At 29.4% G+C, this 25086-nt stretch overlaps 2 protein-coding genes across 3 annotated transcripts in view; one reads left to right on the top strand and one right to left on the bottom strand.

Annotated features, from left to right (window-relative positions):
• The first annotated feature begins 399 nt into the window (after positions 1–399).
• The window catches only part of LOC130672151 (elongation of very long chain fatty acids protein 7), a 41758-nt gene continuing 17071 nt past the window's right edge, over positions 400–25086 (top strand). The window contains exon 1 of the mRNA XM_057476498.1: positions 400–553. The gene's annotated coding sequence lies outside the window, so the exon portion shown is untranslated. The remainder of the gene's footprint in view (positions 554–25086) is intronic.
• Positions 1091–20977, bottom strand: LOC130672152 (elongation of very long chain fatty acids protein 7-like). Of its 2 annotated transcripts, none has more exons than XM_057476499.1 (5): positions 20403–20977; positions 15056–15396; positions 11069–11206; positions 4680–4922; positions 1091–2922 (listed from the first exon to the last, which is right to left on the bottom strand). In XM_057476499.1, exons 2-5 carry the CDS (start codon positions 15389–15391, stop codon positions 2731–2733), a joined length of 909 nt encoding a protein of 302 aa, XP_057332482.1. In that variant the 5' UTR covers positions 15392–15396; positions 20403–20977; the 3' UTR covers positions 1091–2730. The 2 variants fall into 2 exon arrangements, with proteins under 2 accessions (XP_057332482.1, XP_057332483.1); XM_057476500.1 differs by lacking the exon at positions 20403–20977 and adding an exon at positions 20108–20263.

Raw genomic sequence — 25086 nt, 5'->3', positions numbered from 1 at the left:
TATGAAACAAATCTTACTTGGCTCAAATAAATCGTTCTCTCAGTGTGCAGATAATTTTATAAAATTAATTCCGTTTTAATTGAACTTTAACTTAAAATTAACTCTATATTATTTTTGTCACATCTACTTTCTTCTTTAATTTCATTAATTTTTTCTATATAATATGTAATGTCTAATTTTCTAAATTAATCTAAATTTAATCAAATTCTCATACATTTTTTTTAGCAATTTTCTAGTTAAAAATTTCAATTACGTTTTGTTTATAAAAAAAAAATTTATTGCTATCATTCTTAATTTTAAATTATTATTTAGCTGCAATGTTATTATAAGTAATATTCTAGTAAAATAGCGGTTATTCTACTACTCTCAATTCGTGGTAATCGATAAATGAGACTTGAGTTTTCCGACTGCAACTCCTTTAATATCGCGACGTGTAAATTCCGCTTTTGACAATACTATCTCCTTTCTTTATTTGTTTATTTATTTTTAAAATTTGATTATTATATCATTAATAAGTGTATCAAAAACTGTGATAACAACATTCATTATCAAGGTAAAATTTTTGTATATTATCATACTATATTTTACAAATATGTTATTTTTTTATTCCTTGTTGTAGAATCTGATGAAATCTAAAATTATTGATGACACGTAGGAAAATTTATAACAATTAATTTAGGACATTTTTATTCTACATCCGTTTATTAATCAACTGTAATTTTTTAGTGTTAATTAAAAATTATTTATTGTTATGTAAAAAAAAAAGTAATACTTAAATTAACCGACGTATAATAATTTTTTGATTTTTTTCAAAATGATAAATTAAAAAAAAAATATTTCGAAAAATTACACTTACAATTTTTTTAATTTTCTACATGTGCATATTTTTATTTTTTTTTTCCTCTCGTTTATTTGTTGAAAAAAATCGGAAAATTGTTAATTGTTTGTTAATTTTAGGATCATTTAGAAAAATTATTAAATGAATTAATAAATTAATAAATAATAATAATAATAATAGTAATGAAGATATTAGTCATAAAAAAATGGGAGAAAAATCAGGAGGTAAAAAAAAATTCTGAAATAAATATATTCTTAAAATTTTTTTGACTTATTTATGATATATTATATAATATTTTATTTATTGACACCGATTCTGATGCGGCCACACCAATGATTATACATTTTTATTTATACAAATTTAATATATTATGTTTTATTTTATACGCATTGCGGAATAACGAGTGTTACTGCGCTCATTTTTTAAGTATGCATTGTCATCAATTTTAAACGTTAAATTTGATTGAATTGCAATAACAATAACACTTGTGTGTTTTTAAAATAAATTTACAAAATTTATTGTTAAGTTATATCTTGGATAAAATTTATAAAAATATTTAATTATTCGCAAATGACTTAAATGCCATTGAGCATACTTACAATACCTCGTAAATATTGCTTACAGATCATTTATTTATGTTTACAATTAGACTGCTGAGAGACAAACTAAACAATGCTATAGCATAAACTCTATTCCTAAGAACAGTCATTAATTCATTTTTATTCTCTCAACTATATATTTATATTTTAAATAAAGAAATTGTTATATAATAATACAGTACATAAAAAATAAAGTAATTTAATTTTTTTTAAAAGTACTTTCGTTTAATTTATAGTTATCATACTATTAGGATACATCTAAGATCATGACTCTGAATATATATTAGGGTGACCTAAAACAACTGACTTTTTTGTTTTCGAGTCTCATATGAAAATTTGTTGGTTTAATATCAAAAATCAGCTCGATAAACAATTTGGAGGGGTCGCTCGAGTAATTCGGAAATTCCAAAAATGATTGAAATTCGGTTTTTTTTTTACATTTTTCATTCTCGTGGCAAAAATATTTTCTATCTGTAAAATTAATACCATGCTGAAAATTTTAGCTCAAAATATAGATTTTTAAACATCGCTCAAGAATTTTGAATATTAACTCAAAATATGTAACTAATTCTTTGAATTAATTTTTGTATTTTTCTATAACTCAATTATTATCGTTTCACTAAAATATAACTTTTGCATAACCAAACATATACTGGACGGTCTTAAACAATAAAATTGGGTACGATTTGAATAACCAAAAAAACCTAAAAATTGAATTAAAAAATAAAAAGTATGTAAATAACTCATTTTTTCTATGTCTCGGGTTATATTTTTGTTCATTATGATATAAATTAATGGTGAAAAAATTGAGATACTTTAATATTAATATTCAAGGGTCGCTCGAAAACGTCCAAAAGACAGCACTCGGAAACATTCAAAATTCTTGAGCGACATTTAATTATTTAAATTTTGGGCTGAAATTTTCAACATATTTATTATTTTACAAATATAAACTATTCCGCCGCGAGAAAGAAAAAAATTCGAAAAAAAATTCGAATTTCAATCAATTTTGGAATTTTCAAATTTTGTGAGCGACCTCTTAATTTTTTATCGAGCTAATTTTTGAAGGGTTCTGAAAATATGTTAAACCAAAAAATTTTCGTATGAGACTCGTTAACAAAAAAAAGTCGGGTTTTTTGGGTCACCCTACTGAATATCTTTTTTTTTATCTCAACAAACAAATATTATTTAATGTAAAAAAAAAAATCAAATTAGTACACATTAATGTCATCTTTTTTTCTAGATTTTAATATATTCATAATAAAAGTATTTTTTAATATACAATAATTTTTTTTATTCATTCTTAATTACTTTTTTTGCTGCAGCAATAGATTTTTCTCTGCGATAGGCCCGCGAGTAGAAATCCAAAAATAGAACAAAGAATATCGTAGAGTGTAAAAGAAGTAATGTAGCAACAAGTTTTGGGTATCCACAGTCAAAAACGAGTGCTTGAGCGCTATGTACAAATACTAAGAAAAATTGTACCTGTAAATAAAAAAAAAAAAAAAGTATCATTAGTATACATAAATCAATGTGTTGTGAGATAGATTTAGCAATAAATTAATTCGCAAGTGGCAGTTGCGTATACCTGAGAGTTTTAACTCTTCTCTAGTCTTCGTGAGTCAGGGGGTGGCGGGGGATTTGGTGTGTACATACAAGATAGTTGAATTTATAGGTGAGGTTCTTAAAGGCACGCGGCCTATCCACAACTCGACAGTGGTCTCGCAGCATATCGGAATGCCAAATTATTACGACATTTTACAGTTCTCCAGTCCAGCAAAGCAAGTTAGTCAGAATTGCCCAACGTAGGTAGATATCTACTTTTCACTTTCCCTCCCCTTCTAGTGTGAGATTTTACCCGACTCTTTTAATTCACCAGATATAATCCAGAATGTCCAATCTCTAATTCTATTGGTATCGCTGCCAAATCATTTTATCAAAAGTATTCTTCTTATATTGGTCTAATTTTTTTTATCTAATTCATTCATTTTTTTAACCAAGTCAATTTTTTAAATTAATAATACATGGAGAAAAAAATTAAGTAATTTTGACTAAATTTGAAAAAAAAATTACAATCCGAGAATTAATCTTGAAATGTTAAAAACAAAATCAAAACTTCTACAAAACTCAAAGTAAAAATTACAACATAGTATTTAGAATAATAATTTATATTGATTATAAAAATTACTACATTCAAAATAAAATTTACTAGCGACAAATAAAAATTATAATGTACCAATAATTAGTACTATTGTACTTAGTAAATATTAGTTAACGCGCTTTGTGAAAGATGTATTTCAGATAGTAATTTTTATAATCTCAAATAGTAATTTTATCTCCCGGAGTAGCAATTTGTCTTACCGAAATTCTAAAATGTACAGTAACCTACGTAGAATTACATTGGAGATGTAATATTCATCAACTACGAAACAAAAATTGTGACTAATGTACTAACTTTTAATAATTCTGAAAACCATTTCTACTTTTTGTAACATTAAACTATTTTCATATGAATAAGTAAATATTTTTTTTTTCCAAGCAAAAACTTAACGAAGCTGTATTGTAATTAATATGATAAGTGAAAATTACAATCTAGATAGTAATAATTCAAATAAAAAATTAATTTTCTACAAATCATCGTAATTGTTTTTATGGATTGTAATTTTTTATTTGAGATAGCAAATTTTTCATTGTGATTGTAATTATTATTTAATTTTGACTTGCATTTTTCTCCGTGTAATCTACGTTATCAGTTTAGTATTGATATTTTCTTACAAATTAGCCAAATACTATTTTTTACGATATGTTTATCACAAGGGGTCATCGGAAATAAAAGATTAGTTGCCCTTTAGAAGCTGGCTAGTGCAAAGTGACCGACAATCACAACGCAATGCACTTAGACCGTTCACTTTCATTTGGCAATAATTATCTGGTAATTCGCATGTGTACTTTCGCAATATTCGACAATTATGAATTAAACCATTCAATTCGTGATAATTGATCAAGGCTAACATTCACCCTGTTGATTGAGCCCCGAGTTTCTTAAGGCATTTATATACCTAAAGCATTTCTCATTTCACCACACACGTGTACTTCTGGTCCGGTACGCATTACTTGTTCTTAAAGGAGGCCGTTTGGTTTTCACTTTAAATTGCCCTCGGGAGTTTTGGTTTTATGTCGGTTTCATGTTATTTTATTGTATATAAATTACGATTCTATCTTGAATTAATATGAGCACTTACCAACTGAACTGTTGTCAAATGTTTTTTCCACCATAGGTACTTCTGATACTCAGGTCCCATTGCAGATAGCATGTAATATGCATACATGACTACGTGAACAGCATTGTTGATGAGATTACCAAGGGTGCCGTGGCCACCGGCTATAAATTTAACGCATATCCACGTCTCAAGCGGGGTCAACGAGTGATGATATAGATGCAAAAATGTCACTTGACTGTCTTTTTTGCGCAGTACAAAAAATATCTGAAAATATAAATTATAAGCTTATTTACCATTTATGAAAAATATTCTATTGTTTGCGTACGACAATGAATAAGTAACGTTCAACCACCCAAGTAGCATAAAGACAACTTTGAGATGTCATAAAGATGTCTTTCAGAAGGACAAGACAATTTTTTTTTTTATCTCAAAGCCATATTTTTTTATATAAATAAGACATAAAGATGTTGGTCCTACACTGTAAAAAGAGCAGTGTTAAAAATGGATTCAATTTAACACCGCGCGATGTTAGATTGAAATACAACTGGTGTAGGCGATGTAAAAAAAATTCCACGTATAGCAATTAGAAAAAAAAATGTATTACATATAAAAAAATTTCATATAAGGAAATTTTAATTTTGCTATGTACTTATTTAAATAATTATTTATGTTATACGTAATTTATTTAAAAATTACACAATTTCACGCCCACCTTTTCAATCATCAATAATTTAATTAATTAATAAAAATACTGTATTAATTGTAGTGATCGAGTTAGTAAAAATATTCACAAAGAAAAATATTTTCAACTCCGAAAAATATTTTAACATCGGTAAAGAATATTTACACCGGTTGCAATGTTCTTTTAACATCACTTTTAGTGTTGAAATTTAACACCTACACCGCCTGGACTTATACCGGTTTTTTTTTACAGTGTAAGAGTCATAGGAAATTTATGGCCTTTCTTCCGTTTCAATAAAAAAATCATTTAGATGAATTATTTTACCATTATTTGTAATTTTTTGTCATACACTGCAAAAAATCACCGGGGTAAGTCCGAGCGGTGTAGGTGTTAAATATTCTATACCGGTGTTAAAAAAAATTCCCCGGTGTTAAAATAACGCCACCACCGGTGTAGATATTCTTTACCGGTGTTAAAATATTTTTACTTACTCGATCACTATACTTCCCTCGCGGTCCTGCAACCACCGTGGAACCACCGTGGATCCACGGTGAAACCACCACATCGTGGACCCACCGTGGAACCACTGTGGATCCACCGTGGTTTCGTGACATTTCACCACAGTTGATCCACAGTGGATCCACAGTGTATCCACGGTGAATCCACAGTGTATCCACGGTGAATCCACAGTGAATCCACGACAAAACCACGGTGGATCCACGGTGAATCTACGACAAAACCACGGTGGATCCACAGTGGATCCACAGTAGACCCATTGTGGATTCACCGTGGTTTTTCCGTGGATCCGCCGTGGATCCACTGTGGATCCATAGTGGTTTTTCCGTGGTTTGACGCGAGATCTTGACATGAATTTTTCAGTTGAAATAGTGATAAATGAAGACGTTTCTAAAAATCTAACTCAAGTAAAAAAATTTTTTCCGTAGTTTTACCGGATGAAAACGTAAAATGAATTTTTGTACGCGTGTAATTCAAATGGAAAAATAGAAATTCATTGAATCTCATTAAGAACTGAGATATAAAGCTGTGCTTTGAAGGGAATTTGTTTTTGCCTAAAAGCAGTTTTTTCTTTGGACCACTCTAGTATCTATAAATAATAGTGATACTTTACATAATTTTTTTATCGACTTAATTAACCTAAAATATGATGCAGCAATCATAAGACTTTTTTTTTGTCCAACTTTCTGTAAATAATAATTAACGTTACCTCGTTGATTTTCAACAACCTCACGAATAAAATTATCTATAACATTGTTTTGGAGTGATAACTTTTACGTAATTTTATTGATCAATTCCTGAAAACTAACTAGTAATTTTATTCAAACACGATATCAAATGTTGCAAAGCATGTAATAATTAGCTGATTTGCTCAAAAAATTCTGTGGACGAAGTCTTTCGAAAATCAAAAAATTTTTATCCCAATTTTCTTTTTAATTGTGTATTTGTTAATTAACAAAATTTGTAAAAATGAAAGTAAACAATAAAACCTCGATAATTCTTAATAATTAATTAAAGAATTAATAATTCTCTCTCTGAGATAATAAAATCATTTGGTTAAGTTAAGAAAATATTTATTTAATAGACAAATAAATTATTTTGCAGTGCCAACAACCCCAAATATTAAAGCAATATATTATTATATCAACTCTAATAAATATTACTTAGACACAAAAAAATATATCCATTTAGAATAAATATATATATATATATATATATATATATATATATATATATATATATATATTTGTTCGAGATTAATAAATATATATTTAATCCTAATGATTATTGATTTAAAAAGTTATGATGCTAAGCAGCAGCAGCGGAAGTAGTTCAGTGCTCACCACTAGATCGCGCCCACCTTTTGTAGTGTCCCTGGTAAGATACTTATTTCAGAAGTTATAAGTTCTGATCTTGAAGCAATCATGGAATGCGTTACTCGCTGAATGTTAGCAGAGAGATAATAATCCATTTTTGATAGTAATACAGGGGTATCTTGTATTACACTATGACATTAATGTTTTCTTGAACTATTTTTGTCAAAGTACAAAAAATAAATTTTGAGGTGAGACCAAAATATACATACGCGCTTTCGCGCTAAGGCATGTGAAAATCGGTCTTCGGTCACTTACTATCAACCCAGCAAAGATGAATCTAGTTTATAGTAAATTTAATTTTTTAAGACTTATAGCTTCACATCGTAATTCAATTGTAGTTTCACTCTCAAATTTTTAATTTTTTTTATTTGATAGTTGGTAAAATCTATTTTTAGTTAGCGCTTATGTATTAAACGGTATAACTATACCATAAAAGTACGTTGAAAACGTACTGGTAACACGACAAAAAAACCATAAAACCACTATGAATCCACGGTGAAACCACCGTGGTTTCACCGTGGATCCACTGTGGTTTTACCGTGGATCCACCGTGGATTTATAGTGGATTTATAGTGGTTTCACCTTGGATCCACGGTGGTTGCACCGTGGATCCACGGTGGTTTCACCGTGGAACCACGGTGGATAAATGTCACGAAACCACGGTGGATTCACGATGGATCCACGGTGAAACCACGGTGGATCCACGGCGGATCCACGGTGGATTTATTGTGGTTTCAAGACCGCGAGGGCAATTGTTAATAAATGATATTTTTTATTAATTTTCATAAAGAACTGAAATTTTTTGTGTTTTATAATCTTTAAAGTTAATACTCCAAGCGGACGCAGCTTACCCCGCTTTTACACCGTTATTTTAACACCGCCGAATTACGCCTCCTACACCGGTGTAATTTCATTTTAACACCTGGTGGAGTTAAAATGAGTCCATTTTTAACACCGCTCTATTTACAGTGTAGCTTGTGTCTAAACTTTTAAGCAGATATTTTTCGGTGACATAAATTTCTGATTATTTTGTCAATATTTTGGTGCCTTATCGATAGGTCAAAAAACAGCCTCAAAACTGATATCCTATAGATGTCACACAGCCAAGTGTGCTACTTGGGTAGCAATATTTCAAATTTATAACAATTTGACTTTTAATATGAGATTGCGATTAGAATTTATTGCTCACTTGTTTTCTTTCTTTTTTTTTTTTAATCTATTGGTTAAATCGTTATCTTATACACATTACTTTTCAAATATTCTATTTCTAGAAAACTGTACTTAATATTATAATTGAAATAACTTTATTTAAGGATAGTCAGAGTTAATAATTAATTATATTAGATTGTTTTTAAGTATTAATAAAAATTAGTTTAGCGTGTCGATGAAGCAATACAAATTTAATCCACCAGTTTGCAATTTTCTCAATTAAGTTTGATATAAGTAGTAGTAATTGCTTAACAGCATGTCATAGAAGCATCTGAGCGTTTAAAATACATTAGTGCTTGCTTGTTAATCTAATGCTCTGCTATTTCATTTTACAATAAATACAGTTGCTAATACCAATGATTACTTATTTAATTAAAAAAAGAATAAAGAAGATTTGTCATCAATTGAAATTTCAAAAACTGTTTTCTCAGTCGATGTGAATTCACATTAATGTTTGAAAATCCTAAACTCAGCATTTGATTATTTTTGTAAGAACGCCTTAGCGTATAAGTGAGAATGTGTCTAAGCAAAAATTTGCTTCACAATATCTATCAAATTGCTTAATTTTTCATACGGAATTCATTTAAATTGCAACAGCAATCAATAAAAATTATTATAAATTACATTATAAGTTTTCAAACCGACCAAACAATTTTTATAATAATTTAACAACTAATTTTTAAGCCAATTTTGCAAATAATTAATTAGGTATTACCTACAGTAAAGAAAAAGTACAACTTCCGTTTTCTACAGTTTTTTATTCGTTACATATTTTTATGATACTGAATTTAGCCGACGTCTAATAATTTTTGGATTTTTTTCCAAGAGATAAATTATAAAAAAAAAAATTTGAAAAAATTGCACCTGTAGTTTTTTAAATTTTTTACATGTGCATATTTTTATATTTTTTTTTTCGTTACCTGATTCATTGAAAAAAAAAATCCAAAAATTTTCGATTGTATGTCAATTTCATGATACTATATTTTTACATTACATAGTCTTTAGGTTACGTTGCAAGCAATTTAAAGTTCTCTTCGGGTAAATATTTTATATATATTTCCAACAAACTACTCTAAACTTTTTCGGACTATGTTTCCTTGTCATATTTTTTCCTTGTACTATTCCATATTTCATTATTAGCTATCTGTTCCCATCTCTTTTTTCCATATTTTTGCAATCGCGGAGTGTTTTTAGTGGGCAGGATTGCAGACAGGTGGCAGTCTGGCAGCTATATGGAACAAATCCCACAGGTCAATGCATTATATCAACTTGTGAAAAATAATTCATTTGCTCTCTGTGGGATTCGAACCTGAGCCTAGCCAGTACTTGAGTTCGAAGACAAGAGTGATATCCACTCGACCACAAACTTTATTAAAATTATTTGATGTATTTGCAATGAAATAGAAAAAAAAAATGTTATTTCATTATAATTATCTGAATTTTCTTTAGAATTGTAAATAACATTTTGCACACCCCGAACGCGAAGCGGATTACTCTACTCTCGCCAAGCTTAAAAGCCAGGTTTTTGTCAATTTAAATCATCGCTAATTTTATACAGCATTTAAATAAGAAAAAAAATTCACTACTAAGAATCTATTTCAATAAACAGTTTCAATATAATTTGAAGTCTTCTTGTTGCGTATACCATTGAAAAAAAGATGATCAAAAAAAATTTTAGTTTGACGTCAATTGGTCTGTTTATCGGGATGTACGCACATAAACACGATATCTCGCAAACCATTCACTGGATGGACTTATTCATTTTTTTTTTATCTTCAGAAATTTGTCGTTTTCATTTTTATAATTAATTAAAAGTAACGACCGACGGTAGATTTTACTATAAAACCCACTATACATTTTTTTTTCCACTGGTGTTACCGCTGACGAATATTTTTGCAAGCCTCGTTTTGTCCTCGACAAATTGTAAACCTCAAACGCGAAGCGAGGAGATTGGACTATATTTTTTTTCTCTATATATATATAGATATATTATGTTATGAGCCTTCTACAGGTGCTACGCCTAGACGGCTTTTTTGCACACTTTTTTTTTTTCTTTCTATTTCATTCCGTCAAATGTTGACATAAACAATGGCGTAATAGTAGCCAATAGATATTAAAACTGAGACAAAAACTGTTGACGACATCTACTCGAGCATTTCAATTAAATACAAATTATAAAATTTTTTATCAGCTAAAAGGTCTAATACCCGATTACTCATCACAGAATACTTCGTCCTAATATGCACTTTTAGATCTTCCAATTTTTTTTTAATACAGTCAAGTCGCGTTATAAGTCCGCTGAAAAATTTCTTGGAAGACATTCCCCCTCTCCGACTACGAAAATAATCATGTACACACTCACACGCTTGCAAAGTAGGGGAAGTGTGAGTTACGGCGTTCAACTGCTGAACAGGTGGAGGTACAGGAATTCTTAGAATTATATTCCCCTAGACCCCTGTAGGCGGACTTATAACGCGATTCAATGTATAATCTTCGCTGAATCAATCGATTGTTGAAATTTTTTATTAAAAATTTATGTTGTAATTAACAAGATGATAATTTTCAATAGTTATCAATAACTTAATTGTTTAATTGTTTAAAGTATAATCATAATAACCAAAACTTACCGTATCAGCGAATTCTGTAAATTTACTAATGAAATACCACCAGCATAAATTAGCCATCCGCATTGCTGTGGGATTGTGCGAGTAATCAACTGGTTGACATTTATAACTATACTCCAATAACCATCCGGACATTAGGTGCTGCAGACAATAAAAACAAAAAATACAACCAAATAATTAATTGTCTTTAAATATTTAGTAACATATTAGGTTTATTACACAGAAAAAAAAAGATTTATTTATGCAAAAAATATTTTTCATTTTGGAATGAAAAAAAAATTTTGTCTTCCCTCAAGAAAATTTTTTCTCGCCCTAAAAAATTTTTGTTTTCATTTCATAATGCGAAAAATTTTCTTAGGTCGCCCGAGTCGAAATATTAGACGTAAGTTGAACGTTCTTAACGTTTTAAACGTAAGTTGAACGTTTTAAACGTGAATTAAACGTTTTTAACGTTTTGAAAGTAAATTGAACGATTTTTTTGTATTTTGGTTCGTAAAAAATTGGTAATTTCATGAGTTATGATTTTAGTTTAATGATAACATTAATTAATTTTTTATTTCAATATTTGTAATCACAATTTTCATAACCTTGATATCATAATATATGAAAAGATATAATAGTGTTAGATAGAAGTATGAAAGTGAAAAAATTTTTTTTTCAAAATACGAATTTTTTATTTAAGAGCCAAAAAGGCGGACGACAAAATTTTAGGGAATCCAGATGTACAAAATCGATGAAAAAAATTTTTTGGTATGCTTATGGTTTCTTATTGTAAGTCCAAATAGGTTTTCGTAACGTTTTCGATTTATGATACTGCAATCTACGTTTTGAATAAATTAAAAGCGGTCAAATTGAGTTTTTAACGACCAAAACGTTCAATTTACGTTCAAAACGTTAAAAACGTTCAATTTACGTTTAAAACGTTAAGAACGTTCAATTTACGTCTAATATTTCGACTCGGGTCGAGTAAAAATTTCTGTCTCAAGAAATCATTTTTTCTGTGAACGCGTGATAGTTTCATATCTAATACTTTAGCTAATCAATTTTTCTTGATCGGACGGAATCATAAATTTTCCCAATAATGCACTCAGGCTATAATATTTCTTTGGTATCTCTGAGTTTTCGTCATAATTTAAAGAGTCGCGATTGCCATTACAAAGTATTTCACGAGCAGAAGCCTTGATTTATGGAAAGTAATCGAAAGAAATTCTGCAAAGAGGGAGAGAAAAAAAAAAAACGGTTCGTTGCACAAACGCTCTAAAACAGGATGCTTTGCCTTAATGAACGGCAACACATGTGTAAATCGGCCTTGTGTAATCATCCATCATGTACCAAACATGCCCACCATTGAGATAATTTGATCTTTCTTCAATATCTTTATAAAAATTTTTATCTTTCAAGTGATAATTTTTATGAACACTAAATATTTAAAATTTAATACTGATTTTTAATGACTTTTGTGATCGTTTGATGATGAAACAGACAATATAAATAAATATATAAATTCTTACGTGCCTATTATAGTTATTTTATTCAGATTTACTTTAGTGTATTTCACCAGAGACTAAATATTTGGGCCAAAAAGTTGAAGAACCGGTGTTTTTTTTTTCTTTTTTTTTTACCTGTAGGCATTGAGTTACGATCATAATGGGTCAAGGTGAGGATCATAATTTTTTGTCGTATAAATAATTTTAAAAATTTGATAACCAAATTAAATAAAATAAAAATTAAGAATCGTACTTAATGTCTTTTTTATTTTTTATATTTGCAGTAATTGATAATTAAAGGCTGTAAAAATTTGTTTTTGCAATGTTTTTTTATATACAACTACGTTAAATTCCACTTACGCAAGTTCTTGAGAGTTACCGAATAACAAGATACTTGTTTGCTAAGACGCTAACTGTAAAAATATTTTCCTTTCGATAAATTAATAGATTTTTCTGTATATACTTAAGATTATAATGTATACGCATTGGAATAAAGACGAGTTTTACTTTTTCGTCACAAAAGATCTATAAGGATAGACGATAATTATAAATATTTTTGAAATAAAAAAAATGAAATTTTTTTAGTGTTTTTATTTTGACATGAATTTATTTGGCAACTTTTTTATTTTATTGACGCTATAAACTAATATTATAATCCAAAATATTATGGTGTAAAAATAGGCCCACGAGAACTTTGCACGGCAGTGTTGTGTGAAATAACCGTGTAAAAAATCCGCGGTGTAAATTATCCATTCATATAATTTTAACACGGTGTAAATTATCCATTCATATAATTTTAACACGGTGTAATATACGTTTTTTACACCATTTCGTGTTATTCGTTATAATTTTGATTAATGAGCAACAAATGATTATTGAACATTATTTACTTGACGGTGTAAAAATTTTTATTCCACACCGCCTAAATTTAACAAGATACTTGGTGTAATTTTCACACCAAAATTTTTACACCGAGTCATTTACACCACACCGAGTTTAAAAATTTTTTTTAAAGTTTTCGAATGTCTAATCGAATAGTAAGATAGAAGTACCATTTGTGGTCACTGCTCCATTTTTGGACATGTACACTGAGAGAAAAAAGTTATATTTCCAAGTAAAATTCCTTAATTTAAGTATTAGTTTATTTAAATAGTGCCAAGAAAATATTTTCTTAATTTTAGTAGGAATGCACTGTCTGTAGAAATTTATGAGTAAATTTAAACAATTGTTATACAGATAAGAAATATTATACTTCGATGTAGTAAATTTTTTCTTGTTTTTAGTATCATGAGCCAAGTAAACATCTTTACTTGAATTAAAATTTTTTTTCTCTCAGTGTAATACTTTATTTTCATTAATGAAGAAGTATAAAAAAAACTTGTAGCAATAGTGTGATAAAAGTATCTTTGAACACATTTAAGAAACCATTTATGTCATTGGAGATTTGCGAATTATTTTATTTTAATTTTTTAATTGTCCAAAACTGGCCCTAAAGTGACAAAAAATGGCACCTCTACCCTATTGTTTTATAAACTTAAAAAAAAGAAAAAAATATTTAGTTTGACAAATTTAAATATACCCTATCAAAAAAATTTATGGGGGATTGCATGGGAACCCATAGGAATCCATATAAGAAAGTATAGATTTATGTAAAAATTCATAGGAATTAATATAGGAGTGTATGGATTTATATAAGAATCTATGTAAAAAACCATGGGTATCTGGATTCTCATACGGGAAATCCACATAGGAAACTGTGGGTACCTAGATTCCTATTTTAACATGGTGTAGATTCCTATGGGAAACCGATATAAAAATCCACGTGGTATTCCACTCGATATACGATTCCCATATGGATTTGACATGGTGTGGATTTCCATAGGAACTCATGTGAGAATCTATATCGGGATCTATGGTGGATTCCTATGGGGAATCGATATAAAAATCCACATGGGATTCGATACGATTCCCATATGGATTTGACATGGTGTGAGTTCTTATAGAAACCCATGTGAGAATTTATATCAGGATCTATGGTGGATTCCTATAGGAAATCGATATAAAATTCCACAAGGGATTCGATACGATTTCCATATGGATTTGACATGGTGTGGATTCCCATAGGAACTTATGTGAGAATCTATATCGGGATCTATGGTGGATTCCTATGGGAAATCGACATAAAAATCCACATGGGATTCCATACGATTCCCATATGGATTTGACATGGTGTGGATTCTTATAGGAACCCATGTGAGAATCTATATCGGGATCTATGGTGGATTCCTATAGGAAACCATGTGGGAACCCATCCGAAAACGCCATGTGGGAACTCATATAGAAATCTAGGCTGGATTCCCATATGGATTTTTTTGATAGGGTGTCCTACGAAGTCAGTCGAAAGTCTCGGGAAACGCAAAAACTTAGTTATTAGTTTCATTAAAAACGCTATTATTTATTTTTTATTGTAATACGTATTGATTGTAACGTAAATTAAATTTACCTCGTAGAGCATGCCTAGAGAGAAAATGACTTGAAATGCATTGTAAGCAACAAGGATACTTCTAAGTTGAAATGATTTTCTGTTTGTCATCATTTTTGGACCGAGTATCACGACACCATACAGATAAAGTAAAACAATGAGAAAGGTTGGTATCGGTGATTCCATCAATGGCCAGTTACTAACTCTAGGATCTGATGCTGACTCTAAGATTTCCGTATACTGTTCCAACGCCATTCTGACAAGATCTTCTGCTCCAACAAATGATCCGTTAAGATCATGTGGTTTTAGAAGTTCTGGTTCACGCTCAGCCACTAGTTCCGCTGCTGCTGACGCCATTTTTACTGAAATATTTTCATAGAAAATTATTTATAAAATCAGAAATTTATATTATTTGACATTAAAGATATAATCTTATTTTGCCTAACAGTTATACACAGAAAAAAACGATTTCTTCGCGCAAAAAATTTGACTTGCGCCAAGAAAACTTTTACTTCCCCTACACTGAGAAAATTAAATAATAGTAATTACTGTCTAGTTATGGTAAAATTTTTTACCATCAATCCGATAGTAGTGAATGCTATCTAGATGATTGTATAAATCATCTAGATTGTAACATTTACCACATTTATAATAATTGTTACAATCTAGATGATTTAGACAATCATCTAGATCGCATTCACTACTATCAGATTGATGGTAAAAATTTAACCATAACTAGATAGTAATTCCTATTATTTAATTTTCTCAGTGCAAGAAATTTTTGGTATTATCCCGGGTCGAAATAACTAGCCTCAATTAGTTCTCAGTTCTCGTCGAACCTAAGTAAGCCTCATTCAAGCCTCACTGAGCTAAAAAAGCATTTTGAACCTCAAATAATGCTCAAAGAGTCTCAACGAACCTCATATGATCCTCAATAAGCCTCAATGAGCCTCAAATAATACTAATCAAATTGAAATTACATAGTCGAGACTAGGTTCATTATAGGCTCATCGAGGCTTATTGAGAATCTTTGAGCATCATTTGAGGCTCAAAATGCATTTTTTACTCAGTGAGGCTGGATTGAGGCTTACTTGGGTTCGATGAGACTAGATTGAGGCTAGATATTTTGATCCAGGATGAATTGAAACGAAAATTTCCTTGGGACGATAAAAAATTTTCTTGCTCCGAGAAATTTTTTCGTCCTAAGAAAATTTTTGTTTTCATTTCAAAATGCAAAATTTTTTTTGCACCGAAAAATCAATTTTTTTTGTGAAGAATTTCTATAACTTAACTTTAATTAATTCAAAATAATAACTCATGATTCTCATAAAAGTTCCTCCTCTATTATCATTATTCTTATGCTTTTAACTTCGTATTTTTATCTTAATATATGAAATGACAGATTACAATAATAGAGAATACTATTACGGGCCCATTATTAGCGAAGAAAAATTGATTTTATTAAAAGAGCCGTAGTTATATAATCGTATTTATTTACTCTCATAAATAATTCTTCTATCAGCCAACTTATATTGTTAAATAATATTTTTTACATGATCTATTGAGTAGATTTTTAAAGTTAATTCCATTAGGAAACCATCACTAGAAAGTATTATCACGATGACACAAAATTTTACCATTACGACATAATGATTTTAATAAATCTCGGAAAACCATTAAGTTACATGAAAGTTTTTTAAAATCTCTAATAATTAAATGATAAATAAAATTTTTTGTGTATGTATATAAACATAAGACAACTTTTTAGTTTATGAAGTTGTAAGATAGCTCAAGGAGACACAGTGACTGTCCTTGTCGAGGAGATAAAAATTATTTTTATTTTTCGTAGTCTTATGTTTTATAAATCATTAAGTTTGTGAGTAATTATGCAAATATTTATTATAAATTCAAATGTATTAAAAAAAAAAAGATAAAAATAAAAATAAAAACTAAAATATTATCAAATTTAAGTGTTCATATTAAAGCTATAAAGCAAGAGTAATACGAAAAATTACCATGTTTAATGAAAAAAATCAACATATCAAATAAAAATATTTAAATTTACAAAAAAGAAAAGTAGAATAAGAATAAAACGAAATGCTTGTAATCTCCATCTAATTAATAAAAAGAGACATCAGCATCGCGTTAATAAAAGAAAAAAATTCTTATTTATGACTTATCAAAAAAAGTTAGAAAAATTTCTTCAACGTTTTTTTTTTTTCTTGTAATTAAATTACAGCCGTTTTAACGTTGAACAAATAACAAAATAATTTATTGATTGTAGCGGTGGTTAAATCTTTAACGGGAAAATTATTGGGCGTTTTTGAAAATCATGATTTGAAAGAACCAACGAGATGTGTATCTTACAATCGAGTCTTTACATAGCTAGCTGATCACAGATGAACGGTACTTGTTACAGAGAAAGTTTACTCAAGCTCACAAATAATCTCGAGAGTGAGAGAAATATCGCGTTTCACCGATTGAAACAAGGAAGATGAGGTATAGGCCGTAAGAGATGCCGTTGCCGATGGAAGAATTATCCGTTAGTGGGTTAGTGGGCCGAGAGCCTGGTTAATTGTAAATCGTTTGCACCGCCGTCGCTACTATCGACTCAAATGTTATGTTTTAGTTATAAGTTATTCATTAATAGCCATCTCTTCAAGAGATAAATCTGTCAATAAATATAAGAACCTCAAAAAAACTTTTTTTCTTTCCCTTCTTTTTTTCTCTTAGTTCTCAATATACACACGGTCGTTATCCAGAAAGAGGATAACGACTTAAGAATTCAAATGTTTTGGCGCGAAAATTTTGTTAATTCAAAAATTTGAATTAACAAAATTTTGGTTTCCCTTTTGGGTAGAAAAGAAATGTTCTTGGGCCGAGTCTTTTTTTCAGTGTACGTTTATATGAATAAATTTATAATTTATAAAGAATATATTTTTTTCTGTACTTTCAAATATCAATATAATGTATGCATTCGTGATGAATCGTTCTGGATTGATGAAAAAGTATGCCACTGTTGTGTATAATGTTTTCTTCTTTGAAGATAAAATGAAGTTAGTATGAAGTATAGTAGAAAATGCAATTAAAATAATAGAGAGTAGTTTTCAATTGCTCAAAACTAACGTATACTATCTATAAAATTTCTCAATATAAAACTGAACGAGAAAAATATAATATTTTTTATAGCGTTTCTGTACATTTCTTCGCTCGTAATAACGCTGATAATTGTTCGATAATACTTAACCTACCTATTATATGTTCTACTTATTATCATTATGCATTAAAAATAATAATTTATCACAATATTATATTTATTTTTGACTCGATTTTATCTTAATTCATTGAACTTGAAAATATAAGTGGATCAAATTTATTTATGAGCCGTTCAGTTTATAGGGATAATGAACTACATGAAAAGTTGTCAAGACAGCATTTTACCAAAACGTAGTGTGGGTAAAAGTAACTGAAACGTCTTCTCGTTATTCACATACCTATCTCTTTTATCTTTTTACTTTCTTGTAGTCATCCGTGACCGTATTGACTTTTCAACGGCACATGCTTTTCGACGCAGGTTCTTACTAAAGATTATCATGGCCCCAATTACATTAAGTAGAATATTGTATTTAATCTTTACATTAATTTCTACCTTTCCTTCATTATTTATTTATGTTAATTAATAATATTTTACTAAAAATATTATAATTCATGGCAAGATAACAAAAATTTTTTCAATTTTTTGTGTGAACGCAGTTTAAATCTGGAGTAAATGCGGAGTAGGTGACTATGCCTGCACAAAAAAATATATAAATAACATACATGTCCCACATACATGTCCCATATAGTCAATACATTGATGCATATATGTCACATATATATTTTTTGTGTGGGTGTGTTTATTTAATCCCCTCAAAATGAAATTTACTCCGAAAAAGATTTTATTTTAAATTTAAATCTTCGGATTGGAGTGAACGCGGATTTAAATAAAGTCCATATTACCCCGCTGGAAAAAACTCCCTATTTACTCTGTATGCGGAGTGTTTTTATTCAAAAACTTCGGGACTCCGAGTGACGATGAATTTTGATTTAAATAAAATTCGCATTCACTCCCGATTTTTTATGATCCTGAAGTTAGTAGACAATTGACAATTTTTGAATTTTTTTTTTAACAGGTCAATTACAAAAAAAAAAACTAAAAATATGCACATGTAGAAAATTTACAAAACTACAAGCGCAATTTTTTTAAATATTTTTTTTTTCAAAATCTATCGTTTTTAAAATAATCAAAAAATCATTAGACGTCGGCTAACTTCAGTATCATGATTTTTTACGGTTTAAATAAATATTTCAAATTGCTTGAGTTAGAATCTTAAACAAACTCAGTTAAAAGTCATGATTTAGTGATCACAAATAATAACTTAGTACAAGAAATTTCATAAATGTTAAAATGAAATATATGTATATTAATTATAAATAAAATATTAATTGGAATAAATGAGAAAGTTTATAACAACTGTTGAAAATTGCAAAAAGCATCGAGATCTTGAAGGATTTCTCGTTTTAATACCTCAGGGTTTTAATTATTTAATATATTTTTTTAACAGAAGATGCAGAAATCCTTGAAAAATTTTAACTTCTTACTCAACGAATATTTTGATCCAAAAATCATTAAGAAACTTGTATTCTGTGTATAGTAACCTTGTACCATATACATTTACCCCGAGTCTCGCTAATTTTACCAAAAGCCTTTCGCAATATTTTGTCCACTTTTAATTTATGTCAACATACAGAGTAAATAATAACTATCAGCTCATACTCAATTACATATATCATACATTGCAAAGTTAATACGTTCAATTTTTTCGGCCTTAAATATACATATAATTATTGAACATAGAAATATTGAAGTATTTTTTTTATATCCGATGAAATTTAAATTGATTTTTAAAAATTAATCTGCTGTCAGCTATCGCAATTATGGTCGGAATATTTGATAATAATTACCTCTAAGTATAGTTTATATAAATTGTTATAATTCGTAGCCTATTTATAAGTTCGATTGCATTATTTTACCTCAGTATGAAGAAAACTCGAACATGATCTGGTAAATTTAAATCACGATATAACTATCAGGTTTGCGTATATAATTTCCGATCGCGGTTCAAGAAATCAAGTTCGTAGATATTATGAAAAATTAAATATAAAGTCAACCAGTCACTAAAAAATTTAACCTGTCATTCCACACTCGAAAGTCATTAAAATAACTTATTAAATTATGAATAAAAAATAAATGTCACAGTCAGCATTAAATTTATTATTTGCGGCAGTATATTTTTTTATTGTTTCAACATTTTAATTAATTGCTTACCTGCAGTATTTAAAATTTGATCAAGTTACAATGTGTTGACACTTAAATCCTGCAGTAGTTTTTTTATTTAATTCTTAATCCTTGTCTTATTAATTGCTTATCACATAATTGTTACTTAAATTTGTTTTTAACTTAATTATTATTATTATTGCATGATATTTTTCACAGAACAAAATCTAACAAGTATGAATTATCGAAACGACGACGAAGCTATCGGTGCCGCGAATCCTGTTAGCCGTAGCGCGAGAACTCAACGTCACCTTTCTCTTAAAGTTCCACTTCGAAAGACTCTAACGTGGATCGTCATACGATGACCAACATCATCCACCAATCTTCTTCTTCGGCTTCCGGATGCTCCTCTCTTGTGGTATACGAGTAATAATGAATAATCTATTCCCGTACTCACGTATCAAGTGAAATTATAAAAAAAAATTAAATAACTGTTTTACTAATTTAGTTGTTAAATATATCAATAATTACAGATTAACACTCGATAAGTCTGTACAATGGACGGTTAAGACACAATCTTACAGACACATCGAACTACTAACCGTTGCTACAATAAGAATAGTTGAAGGCGCCGTAAACTCCGGACTTTAAATATTAACTATCAAAGTGGGGCCCCAACCAGACCCGGACACATGGGGAGTGGGAACATTGCCTCCTATTTCCTCGCGCGTGTCCCTAAGTCATTTTAAACATGTGAATAACCGACGTATTCAAAATACAAGGTCCTTGTTCAATAATACGAATCCTTTGTATCATAACTACACTTCGTTTTTTATTACTATATAGCGTCATAAAAACTTCTATATCTTTTCGAAATAAAGTAGAGATTTTTCGACTAATGTCACTTGTGATCATTATAATAGTCGATATCCATAAGCTCAATAATTGACAGTTGTGACAAAAGTTTGTCAACTTATCAGTAGATTGAGACCACGCTGTGTCAGACTTTCTTCTTTATTCTTTAGCGTATTATTTGCAGTGTCAAAATTTTTTAAGGCCTAAAATAAATCAGTGGATCTCAGTAGATGTAATCCTGTCCAAGCGGTTATATATAACTAGATTCAAATACACAGCAAAAAAGGATTCGTCAAAATCAACACATTTCGTGTGTAAAACGAACGTTTTACACTTATTTATATATTATTTTAACAAGTCGTGAGTGTTGAAAAAGTTACACACGTATACGTGAAAAATAAAAATTTTCCAAGAATTCTTTTGTGATGGTCGACATTATTTCTAACATATTTTGTGTGTTAATTTAACAGTAATATATAAAAAGTGTTACTTTCGAATAAAATGACATTTTTGTGTGTTAAAAAATCATCGATTGCGACAGTTCAAACAAGATAAATACTGTGTGTTAAATTGACACACAAAAGTGTTAAAAATTCAACACTCACAATTTTAACACACGCTTTTTTTTACACTGATGATTCGTTTTGTACTGTGTATTGACAGGAGCTCATTACATATATACTGATAGAAATTTTGTGTATTTGTGTTAAAAAATTATTTATTTAAATTTTTTGTGTTGATTTTCAACACAGAAATTCGTCAATTCGACACAATCCGTTTGTGTTATTTTACTTTAACAGATGCTTTATGTTAAATGATTAGAAAATATGGAACGTAAAACATTTCTTGTGTTATTCGAAAATTAATACAAACTTTGTGTTGTTTAGCTAAATACTCCCACGCGTTTCGTCATTACTGTAACCAAGCAAAGCATTGTAGCAGCATTGTCTGCAAAGAAACTTGGATTATAATTAATTTACAATTAAATATAATCATAGATAACATTAATGTTTATATGATCAGGTTTAATGATTTTTTATTCTCATTTTACGGGAGGATAATTCATGGCTCCGTTTTTAAAAAAATCACAGAAAATCGAACTAATTGTTTGCTAAATTGACATAAGTTGTACTAAAGTTAGATCAGTATACTAGAGTTGGTTAGATCATGTGCTTATATTTATTAGTTAATTTTAACACGAAAAGCCTGTTAAATTTACACAAATTTTCTGTAAAAATAACAGATTTTATGTGTTCAATTATTTAACATAAAATTTGTGTTCAAGATCAGCACAAAAATTTGTGTAGACCGTTTGCAACACAGGATTTATGTTGAATTTAACACAAAATTTCTAACGGTGTGCAATCGGTTCGTTAGTTTAAATCATGGTACAAAAAGTGTATGAAACCATCATCAAACTCCCTGGAGCCAAAAATTTTCACCTTGAAGACAAGAACAATGGGTGAGGATTCATTGTGGAATTACTTTTTTTCAGTCGTTTCACCTTTACCCGGGTCAAAAATACAACTTGATTTAGACTTGGTTTACCAAGTCGAAATTTGGAGCCGTTTTTCACAAGACAAACTTGACTTTTCTTTACGGAGATACGAAATACATTGAGTTTTCGCCTTGGTTTAGCCTTAACTGGCTTACTTAGTCACGATTTAAGACGAAAAAGTTGAAATCAAGTCGGAATTGATTTGATTTAGACTTGGTCGACTTAAACTATAAGGCGAAAAAGTCAAAACTAAGGTGAAATAATTTTTATATATTAAGGCGATCGTAAGACGAATAAATAATTTTTTTTTGACTTGATTCAGCAAGTCAAAAGTAAGGTCAATGACTATCGTGCTCGAAGTAAAGATGAATAAGTTCAAACTAAGATCAAAAAATACAAATAAGTTCAAACTAAGATGAAAAAAGTTCAAAAAGTTGAAAAAAATTTAATTTAAGTCGAAAAATTCGAGATCTTATTGAAAAATCGTCAGCAAATCGATAACTTCAAAAGAAAATAAGGTGAAGCGAGCCTGAATCAAGTTTTATTTTTGACCCGGGTATATTCCTGGTTGATTCTTCTTTATAGTCTCTACTGACGTACTTTGAACTGAATCAGAATAAGTTTTCCATGACGAAACTTTTAGCTGAAGAATTTTAATATTAGTTATATTTTTCGATGTAAATGTAAATGTTATACTAAAGTTGTTTTGCTGGAAACAACTGGAAACGAATCATCTATTATTTTGGGAATTACCCCCTTAGGAAATATTTGAGGTGTTATATGGTAAATATAATATCTGTCCGTTGACGTCAGAGTGTTCACGAATACTTTATAACTAGATGGCCTTCACCCGACTGTGTATCTATTGACCAGATGACAAAATTTCTGGGAGAAAATACCTATTAACAAAATAAACTACATCATCACGAATATTATCATCAAAAAATAAATTCTATCCCTATAAAGAAAATTATGACTGTAATAATACAGCGCTAATTTTTCAGGGAATGATATTATTATTGTAGCAATATAATAAGCATCGTATTTATAATGCTACTATTATTAATTAAATTATTTTAATGTCCGATTGATATTTAATTGTCATCAATCGTAATAGAAATATTAATTACTTGTTTTTGAGTCTCGAATGAAAATTAATTAATTCAATACATTTTCAGAACTCACGCAAAAAATGGGCTCGATAAAATTTATTAAGAATTCATTAACGAATTTTAATAATTCCAAAAATGCTTGAAATTTCTTTTAATTTTTCTGTCCCGTAGTACTAATAGTTTCTATCTCTGAAATCAATGATATGCTCAGAATTTCAGGTCAACATAATGAATTTTCAAAAATCGTTTAGGAATTCAAAATGTTCCCAAGTACTGTCCTAGGGACGAAAATCCAAAAAGAATAAGCTGGATTTTTATTTCAATCCTTTCGTAAACGATATCTCTCAAACGAATTAATCGATTAAGATGTTTCTTCTCACAATCGACGCGGTTCATTGAGTTGTATAGCCGATTCGATTTCGGAATCGATTGGTTGATTGTTTTCGAAGATATTCGACAAAAAATCTTCAGAACGTTGACCTGCGGGCCTCTCGGGACAATTGAACTGGACAATGAAAAGATACGTTGACAAGGATCGTAAATAATTATAGAGGTTTCCTAAAATATCTCGACCGATTTGCGCAGTCGAACCTTCACACTATAAAATTGCGTTTAACCCAAGTGTTTTATTGCCATTTAAATACATTGTAGTGATTGTTTAAACACTTGCAAGTGTTTGAAAAGTGACCACCATGTATTTGAATGACAATAAAACACTAAGATGTTTTAAATTAAATCACTTCGATTTACAGTTGGGCTGCGTAACATTTGACCCGACGACATAATACCCGCGACAAAATACCCGGAAACCAAAATACCCACGACAAAATAACCGTGAATCAAAACACCCGACGATACAATACCCGCTGCCAAAATAGGCGTGATAAAATAATCGCAAGCCAAAATATCTATAAATAAGATACTGATAGATGTGGAATATCTTAAAAAATCAAAAAGATAAGTATATAATTGTGTGAAATTAACGAAATGTGATCAAATTTAGAAAAATAATACACAGACTTGTAATAGTATTGTGCCATTTTTCCACGGGCTTTGTGCGTGTGCAATTACTGAAATATATTAATGCACACGCATGCAATACTACAAGCCCTTTTTTCACGCGTTTTGTGTGTGTAAATACAAAAATATGTGAATGCATACGCTTGCAATAATATTGTGCCCTTTTATCGCAGATTTTTTTTTTCAATTATTTTACCATTAATCATTTTTTTTAGAAATGTTTTGTCATGTAGATATTTTGTCTGGTGAT

The sequence above is a fragment of the Microplitis mediator genome, chromosome 7 (genome assembly GCF_029852145.1).
Source record: "Microplitis mediator isolate UGA2020A chromosome 7, iyMicMedi2.1, whole genome shotgun sequence".
Taxonomy (NCBI): domain Eukaryota; kingdom Metazoa; phylum Arthropoda; class Insecta; order Hymenoptera; family Braconidae; genus Microplitis; species Microplitis mediator.
The sequence above is the reverse complement of the archived record's forward strand: the minus strand, read 5'-3'. Positions and strand labels throughout refer to the sequence as shown.